The sequence below is a fragment of the Bufo gargarizans genome, chromosome 3 (genome assembly GCF_014858855.1).
Source record: "Bufo gargarizans isolate SCDJY-AF-19 chromosome 3, ASM1485885v1, whole genome shotgun sequence".
NCBI lineage: Eukaryota > Metazoa > Chordata > Amphibia > Anura > Bufonidae > Bufo > Bufo gargarizans.
Window position 1 is genome coordinate 7,192,650 of NC_058082.1, and position 9,411 is coordinate 7,202,060.

The 9,411-nt window shown below is 52.0% G+C and overlaps 1 protein-coding gene across 1 annotated transcript; it reads left to right on the forward strand.

Annotated features, from left to right (window-relative positions):
• Positions 1–755: 755 nt before the first annotated feature.
• On the forward strand, positions 756–9,226 carry LOC122933270 (phosphatidylinositol 3,4,5-trisphosphate 5-phosphatase 2-like). The gene is made up of 2 exons (XM_044288146.1): positions 756–1,453; positions 8,766–9,226. The coding sequence occupies exons 1-2, from the start codon at positions 1,275–1,277 to the stop codon at positions 8,926–8,928; spliced, it is 342 nt and encodes a 113-aa protein (XP_044144081.1). The 5' UTR covers positions 756–1,274; the 3' UTR covers positions 8,929–9,226.
• The last annotated feature ends 185 nt before the right edge of the window (positions 9,227–9,411 follow it).

A 9,411-nucleotide genomic window follows, 5' to 3' on the forward strand; every position in this document is an offset into this window, starting at 1 on the left:
GTGGTGGAACGGGAGCTTCGTGCCCTGGATGTGCATCCCTCAAATCTCCATCACCTGCAAGATGCTATCCTATCAATATGGGCCAACATTTCTAAAGAATGCTATCAGCACCTTGTGGAATCAATCAATGCCACGTAGAATTAAGGCAGTTCTGAAGGCAAAAGGGGGTCCAACACCGTATTAGTATGGTGTTCCTAATAATTCTTCAGGTGAGTGTATAGCAGTGTATATAGCCGTCAGATAGTCAGTATATAGCGGTGTATATAGGTCAGTATATAGGAGTCAGTAGATAGCAGTGTATAGCAGTCAGTATATAGTAGTGTATATAGGTCAGTATATAGCAGTCGGTATATAGCAGTCAGTATATAGGTCAGTATATAATCAGTAGATAGCAGTCAGTATATAATCAGTAGATAGCAGTATATAGCAGTCAGTATATAGGTCAGTATATAGTAGTCAGTAGATAGCAGTCAGTATATAGGTCAGTATATAATCAGTATATAGCAGTCAGTATATAGCGGTGTATATAGCGGTGTATATAGGTCAGTATATAGCAGTGTATATAGGTCAGTACATAGGTCAGTATATAATCAGTATATAGCAGTCAGTATATAGCGGTGTATATAGGTCAGTATATAGCAGTGTATATAGGTCAGTACATAGGTCAGTATATAATCAGTAGATAGCAGTCGGTATATAATCAGTATATAGGTCAGTATATATCAGGCAGTACATTGCCGGGGCAGAGCTCGGGTGCAGTGGCGCGGTGTGGCCGCCTGGCGGCGCTGTGCTGCTCCGCAGATGTCCGGGGAGGAGGCGGCCGCTGTGTCGCTTCCTCTTTCAGGCAGGAGGTTTGTGGCCGCATGATGGGGGCTCCGTCCGTCTCCGCGTTCTGCCCGCCCCGCGCCCTGTGCCCGGGCACCCAGTGACCGCAGCCTCCGGACAGCGCCCCCTCCTCCCTGCCGGGCACCAGCCGCTTCCCGTCAGCTCGGGGGGTGATGCGGGTACGGGGGGCGCGCGGCGGGCAGGATATCCCGGGGCCCCCCTTCTCGTACCCCCCCGCCGCCCGGTTTGGTTTCTTCTTGATACTTTGTAACTTTTTGTGGAACTTATTGCCGCTTCTCTCCGCGCGGCGCCGCTGCTCTTCTCTGCGGTTTTCTCTGTGATTTGTTTTCACTTTGTTTTTCTGATTTATTAATATTTTTAAAAAAAATTTTGAGGGATTTTTATATTTTACTTCTGGATTACTTATTTTTTTTAAAAACTTTCTGGCCATGGCGTCGAGCTGCAGCGGAGCGCCAGCAGCAGGCACCGGGAACATGGCGCTGCCCTGGTACCACCGGGATCTGAGCCGGGCGGCTGCGGAGGAATTATTGGCCAAGGCCGGGAGAGACGGCAGCTTCCTGGTACGAGACAGCGAGAGCGTCACCGGGGCCTATGCCCTCTGCGTCCTGTGAGTATGAGAAATGGCGTAAAGATGGCGTCTTAAACTGCGCGTTTTCCGTTATAACATAGGAAGTCGGGATATTGCAGCTATATATCTTTCCATCATGGCGGCTATTCCAGCCGCCATGTTGGGTCCAGGGTAAAATTGTAGGCAAAATGTATAAAAAAGGCAAAATCGCGTGAATCTAGTGTGATGCCATCGGAGAATCGTAACCGCTATGGACACGCATGACAGATGCCAACATGGCGGCCACCTCAGGGTGTACTATACGGCGTAAGTCCTCTCGTGCCGTAAACAATAAGTCCATTAGAAGTCACCTTGGAGATGAGCGGCCCCGTATCCGTATAACGTACGCCGCAGGGCGCTATGACTGTTGTAGCCACATGATCGTTAGTTCGGGTGTTGGGGTCTTGCAGTCTTATTGCTAAAATATTTTCAACAGTAGATGATATGTGCGACAATCCGTCCTGTGTGTGCGCCATTCATGAAGATGCTGCTCGGGGGTGTGAATACTTATGCACAGGCCAGTGAGGTCCTTTCCTTGCAGTGAACCACTGGCGATAAACTTGTTACTGTACCTTTAAGAGGCAGCAGGAAGTGGCAGGGAGCAGAGTTGTCAGATCTCAGCGCTGCCCCAGGTGACGACCCTGGGTCCTAGCGAGTCCTACAAACATGGCCGCTCCCTGCGCTTAGTGATTTAGTCTGACAACTCTTCGCCCGTCAGATCCTGTTGTCGAGAGCTCAGAAGGAGGCGGAGGTGATGGATCCATGGATGCTCCGTCTGGAGTTGGGATCTCACTTTTTGGTGCAGTTCCCCTTTAAGAGCGGGAGATAATTCCCCTTTAAGTGAAGGACGTCCTGCGCCGGCTGATAACAGAGAGCAGTAGATGGCACTCTGCACATGGGGGGGATGACTGGAGGGTTCTGGCCCTTTAAAATGAGCAGTGGTTGTCAGAGATCACATGACCCGGTGTGGGGACGAGTCCTGTGTCATCGGTGACCCCGGAGTCAACCTGTCCGGGAAGAGATGCTTATTACAGCCGAGGACTGGCGCCAGCGGAGCTCCGCTCCTACAGCCGGACGCTTCCTGGAACCACCTGGGCATTCACTAGTGGCATTTAAAGGGACAGTACGCCACAGTCTGTGCTGAGTACAGGCTACTGCCGTCAGTCGTTGCAGGTCGGGGCACCAGGTGGACATCCCCTTGGGTGTGGGGTGTTCCTATGAGCATCGGCCTCTCAGCCAGATTTGATAGCCCCTCCCTGCCCCCGAGGACCCCGGTGGGCCGATAGGGACTGTATTTCTCGGGTGTCCTGGAGTCATGAGGCTGTATTTCCCTGGGGTTGGGGGGCCTTATTTTTTTTTGTGTTTTTTGTATTCCTCGGGTGTCCTGGGGTCGGGGGCTGTCGCACTCTTCTAATCATTGAGGGGGCCATAACCTCCCCTCCTGTGTTGTAAGGGATGCCCTGCTGTCCTCCGGGGGTCGTTCCTACTTCCCCTGCAGGATCCTCGCTGCCCGGAAACGGTCGGATTTCTTGTTGTTGGAGGTGACGGCGCTCACAGAACAATGGAGGTGACGTCACAGAAGTTTATACAGTGCTGGTGTTTATATAGAGGGTAAACAATCCGTAATAAACGCGGTCGTACGAGGATGGTGGCGGATGATCAGTGCGGCAGTTCCTGCATATACCGGCGCCGCGTGGTATATACTATAGTCATGGGATCAGACGCTTCAGGGGACGCCCCCAGAGATGTCTGTACATACTACCGAGACACCGCTTCTCTCTTTCATTCTGACCTCGATGACTGGTGTGATTCCCGCCACCCCCCAGTTGTTGGTCAGTGAGGTTCTGCAGCAGCTGGGCCGTGTATTGTAAGGCATTGTGTATCCTCTGGCAGTCGCCGTGGGCAGCCTCTTGCTCCTGGGCGGCCGCCGTGGGCAGCCTCTTGCTCCTGGGCGGCCGCCGTGGGCAGCCTCTTGCTCCTGGGCGGCCGCTGGAAGGAGCGGTCACAATCTTCAGCTATATTTGCTCTTCTAGCCTCCTTTTTCTATCAGTGGGTAATGTTTTGAGCGTTCCCGTCCCTCCCATAGCTCTGCCTGGCAGGAGGATTCCTCTCATCCCCTCACTGTCAGTGAGGCAGGAAGTAGCTAACTTCTCCCCTCTGTAGCAGCAGCCTGGGTTGTAACTGCAGTAGCGGGCGGAGGAGGGGCACATTCTTCATGAGTGTCATTTCCGTGACCTCACTCTATGTCCTCTGAGCGTCCTCCAGTCACAGTGACCTCATTGCTCCGGTGATGTCATCATATTTACTTCCTGCCGTTTCTGTAAGTTTCGTTCAGCGACTGCAGAGGAGTCGGGGAAGTGCGGTTTTCTTTCTTCTAGGCAGTGAACACATGAAAGAGGATGTGGCGAGGCGGAGGTGCCGCCACCTCGTGCCGCTATCCCCTGCTGATTAACCAGAAAAGATGGCCCTCATGGCGTGGCGTGTCGGCCGTACAGTACCTGGCGCGGCGGTGGCGGGCTGCCCGTGTCCATCTTTAAATGCTCCGATGTTCTTATGGCAAGTGAGCGGTGGCGCCTCCTCGGGGCACCCTGTAACGGTTTGTGCTCAAGCGCCTCTCGCGGAGCACGCTTGCTGTCCTGTGTGAGGCGCAGTGTTTGTACAGTAATCTGAAAAAAAACAAAAAACTGCAAGAGCCGGAGCGGATCGTACACATGAATGGCGCCGTCATACGCGCTGCTGTGTGTGCAGGTCACATTTCTCCCCATGGCTGCGGGGGATTCCTGTCCTGTGCGGGGGGCTCCTCCACCGCGTCACGCCTCATCATACCAGTAAGGAGCCCAGGAAACAGCTGCTGCCAAGAAAACAGCTGCGCCCAAAACACCCGCCACCCGGATACATATATATAGCCTGCGGCCGAGAGCGCTGAACTCGGCCCAAACCAATCAATCTGGGGAGCCGTTGTATCTAATCCTATCCTGTGTGATACTGTCTGCTGAGCCGTGTATCTAATCCTATCCTGTGTGATAGTCTTCTGAGCTGTGTATCTAATCCTGTCCTGTGTGATGCTGTCTGCTGAGCTGTGTATCTAATCCTATCCTGTGTGATACTGTCTGCTGAGCTGTGTATCTAATCCTACCCTGTGTGATACTGTCTGCTGAGCTGTGTATCTAATCCTATCCTGTGTGATACTGTCTGCTGAGCTGTGTATCTAATCCTATCCTGTGTGATACTGTCTGCTGAGCTGTGTATCTGATCCTATTCTGTGTGATACTGTCTGCTGAGCTGTGTATCTAATCCTCTCCTGTGTGATACTGTCTGCTGAGCCGTGTATCTAATCCTGTGTGATACTGTCTGCTGAGCCGTGTATCTAATCCTGTGTGATACTGTCTGCTGAGCCGTGTATCTAATCCTGTGATACTGTCTGCTGAGCTGTGTATCTAATCCTCTCCTGTGTGATACTGTCTGCTGAGCCGTGTATCTAATCCTGTGTGATACTGTCTGCTGAGCTGTGTATCTAATCCTATCCTGTGTGATAGTCTGCTGAGCTGTGTATCTAATCCTATCCTGTGTGATACTGTCTGCTGAGCTGTGTATCTAATCCTATCCTGTGTGATACTGCCTGCTGAGCCGTGTATCTAATCCTATCCTGTGTGATACTGTCTGCTGAGCCGTGTATCTAATCCTATCCTGTGTGATACTGTCTGCTGAGCCGTGTATCTAATCCTATCCTGTGTGATACTGTCTGCTGAGCCGTGTATTTAATCCTATCCTGTGTGATACTGTCTGCTGAGCCGTGTATCTAATCCTATCCTGTGTGATACTGTCTGCTGAGCCGTGTATCTAATCCTATCCTGTGTGATACTGTCTGCTGAGCCGTGTATCTAATCCTATCCTGTGTGATACTGTCTGCTGAGCCGTGTATCTAATCCTATCCTGTGTGATACTATCTGCTTAGATTATGTATCTCAGCCTGGGATACGTTCTGTCTGCCGTGTTTGCGGTGACTGATGATTTATATCGCAGGTTATTACATTACGGGGGGGGGGGTTATAATCGCGGTATAACGTGAAATGCAGCCATATTACGTCCGTGTAGAAGAAAGGCCTGTGCTGCCCATAGCAACCAATCAGATGTCAGCTTTCATATTGGTTCCTATAGGAACCACTCAGCATGCAGCTTTCATTTTGTAAAACATCTCCTGCAGCAGCCAATCAGAACAATCCTTTCATTTTCCAAACATAGCAACCAAACAAAGCTCAGCTTTCATTGCCTAACCTGCTGGAAGAAAGCGAAAGCTGAGCTCTGATTGGTTGCTTTGATACAATAGCATAGCAACCACCATTGCCACCGTGTGATTGGTTGTTTAGGCCGCAGCTCCAGTTTGCGCCATTGCCCCCCCACCCCCTGTCTTTGCGGTTTGTTTAGTGTGTACACGTCTTTATCCTCCCACAGCGCTGCTTGACGACAAACACTCTCTGGTCGCCGCCGGTTGCAGTGACATCAGTTTTAATAATACTGTGTGCGATGGTCACCCTTATATAACAATGGAGGATTATCATGGGGCCCCTGGGAGCCGTATGCTTATCCCCGAGGCTCGTCACCTCCTAATTATACCCCAGACATCATCCCTCAAATGCTGCGCCTGTCCATAGCCCCGAGCAGGGAGATTGACCAAGATTGCCAGAGCAGCGCCCCCCTGTGACCAGATCATGTGTGGTATTACAGCCCAGCTGTAATACCAGGCACAACCCATGCACAAGTGTGGCCCCTTTAAAGCTGGGTGACGACACCTGTGCTAGCCGTGATCGCCGCCATATTGGATGTCTTCTTTTCTGTACTCTATAATGGCAAGAGCGTGGTTACTGATATCTGACAACCCTTGCTGGGGCTTCACTGGCCTGACAGTCTATCCTCGCCGCCTGTACAGACTGGAGGACTGACGGTTGGGGGCTCATTTCCATATGTAAATCCGCTGGGGAACGTTGGTCATGTGACCCGAGGGACAGGTGTGCGCGACGCCCTTCTCCGGGGGAGATTTTAGAATTTTCTTGAACTTTCTGCGTCCTTAGGGCGACGACGATCACATTCCACACCCCCCACTTAGCTTTTTCCCAGATTATCAGATTTTCTGGATTATGTGTGATTTCTGTGTAAGGTTTCGGCGCCATTTCACTTCTTGAAGTGGCAGAAATTGTGCCTTTTACCCCTGTTTTTTTAATGACATTAAATAATCCTCCGCCTCAGTGAGGCATGAGGTGCTCTGTGCCTCGAGGGTTGCGTTTGAGCTCCTCTAGAAGCATGGAGCACATGACAGCAGCCTAGCGTCATGTGCTCTTGAGACGCTCTGTGCCTCATGCCTCCGCTCAGCAGGTGGAGCGGCATGTACTGCAGCCTCAGTCGTTTGTGTACAGTTTGGCACAATGAACCCAAAACATGTTTGTTGGCAGACGGGCGTCCTCACAAGGGCAGAGCGGTGACATGGTGCCTACCAGGGCGGACTGGAATGTCCTAGCCTCATCGGAGACCAGCTGCAGGGCCACGCCCGTCCAGGTGACCCGCCATCAGCTGCTCCTTTGTTCTCCTGGTGAAGCGCACTCCTCACCAGAACACCCAGCTTTCCCACAGTCCTGGGCAGCAGATCTGCCCAGTTCTACCACACACTAAGGAAGGAGATGGTCATACTGGGAAAGCATTCTGTAAGCCATGACCTTATACTGGAAGCACTGGGTGACAACCAGTATGGCCACCGTTAGCGCTCCGGCACTACCACATCCTTCGCTCCCATACTGATACATGACTGGAAAGATTTGTCATTCTGGGAAAGCTGGGTGGCAGCCGACATGTGAGGTGTCATCAGGGTCTGGCCAGGAGTCCCCGCAGTGGTCCAGTAATCCTGAGGGAGCCTCTCAAAATAATCCCTGCTGAGAACCCCAATAATGATGATCCCTGCGGAGAACCCCAATAATAATAATAATAATCCCTGCGGAGAACCCCAATAATAATAATAATAATCCCTGCGGAGAACCCCAATAATAATAATCCCTGCGGAGAACCCCAATAATAATAATAATAATCCCTGCGGAGCACCCCAATAATAATAATCCCTGCGGAGAACCCCAGTAATAATAATAATCCCTGCGGAGAACCCCAGTAATAATAATAATCCCTGCGGAGAACCCAGTAATAATAATAATCCCTGCGGAGAACCCCAGTAATAATAATAATCCCTGCGGAGACCCCAGTAATAATAATAATCCCTGCGGAGAAACCCCAGTAATAATAATAATCCCTGCGGAGAACCCAGTAATAATCCCTGCGGAGAACCCCAGTAATAATCCCTGCGGAGAACCCCAGTAATAATCCCTGCGGAGAACCCCAGTAATAATCCCTGCGGAGAACCCCAGTAATAATCCCTGCGGAGAACCCCAGTAATATCCCTGCGGAGAACCCCAGTAATAATCCCTGCGGAGAACCCCAGTAATAATCCCTGCGGAGAAACCCCAGTAATAATCCCTGCGGAGAACCCCAGTAATAATCCCTGCGGAGAACCCCAGTAATAATCCCTGCGGAGAACCCCAGTAATAATCCCTGCGGAGAACCCCAGTAATAATCCCTGCGGAGAACCCCAGTAATAATCCCTGCGGAGAACCCCAGTAATAATCCCTGCGGAGAACCCCAGTAATAATCCCTGCGGAGAACCCCAGTAATAATCCCTGCGGAGAACCCCAGTAATAATCCCTGCGGAGAACCCCAGTAATAATCCTGCGGAGAACCCCAGTAATAATCCCTGCGGAGAACCCCCAGTAATAATCCCTGCGGAGAACCCCAGTAATAATCCCTGCGGAGAACCCCAGTAATAATCCCTGCGGAGAACCCCAGTAATAATCCCTGCGGAGAACCCCAGTAATAATCCCTGCGGAGAACCCCAGTAATAATCCCTGCGGAGAACCCCAGTAATAATCCCTGCGGAGAACCCCAGTAATAATCCCTGCGGAGAACCCCAGTAATAGTCATTCTTCACGTACATGTGGCGGATTTCCATTTTCGATGCCGCCCCCGCGGTTTATCCCCTTTGATTGGAGGTGAAGTGCGATTAGTCCCCTGCGGCAGATTCTACTGGTATCTGTTCAGACACTGCACCAAAACAGGTAATCCCCAGAATGATCCCTACAGTTCCTGCACCTACCCTCCGGAGACCCCCAGCGATCTCTTGCCTCCATGGTCAGCGCTCCCCTCAGTCATCCCTACGTGGAGGTTACTTCTGTCTGTCGGGTTATGACCTGTGATAACGGTGTGTTTCCTCTCCCTGCAGGTTCCAGAAGCACGTGCACACCTACCGGATCCTGCCCGATGAGGAGGACTACCTGGCTGTGCAGGTACCGCAGGACCTTGTCTACTGCCGGGGCCTGTCCCCCGGAGACCTCCTCTCTGCTCCCCATCATCCCTGCTCCATGTCACAGAGACGTCTTATGTGACAGATATCAGCTGCTGCACTTAGTGTCCAACTGCCACCGGCCCTTTAAACGTTCCCTTCATGCTTGGCAGGCGGTGTGCGGGCCGCGGTCGTCACACACGTGTTGCGGCTCATGTGACTTCTCTCAGGGAAGGAAATGCTCATAGTAAATGACCGATCGGCCCCCAAACTGGAGGTTCTGATCCGTTCACTATATTGCCTCTTCGCACTGCAGGTTCTGATCCGTGACGTCATGTCGGGACTTTGACGATGTAGGTACAACCGGAGGTATCCGTGATACGGGGCGATTTCCCCCCCCACTACCACCTTTGCCATCAGGATTGTGGGGGTTGTCACCCCAGCAGTTAGGATTTCATAGCGGGGCGCGGGGACCCCTCCTGTAAGGGCGCGGGGACCCCTCCTGTAAGGGCGCGGGGACCCCTCCTGTAAGGGCGCGGGGACCCCTCCTGTAAGGGCGCGGGGACCCCTCATGTAAGGGCGCGGG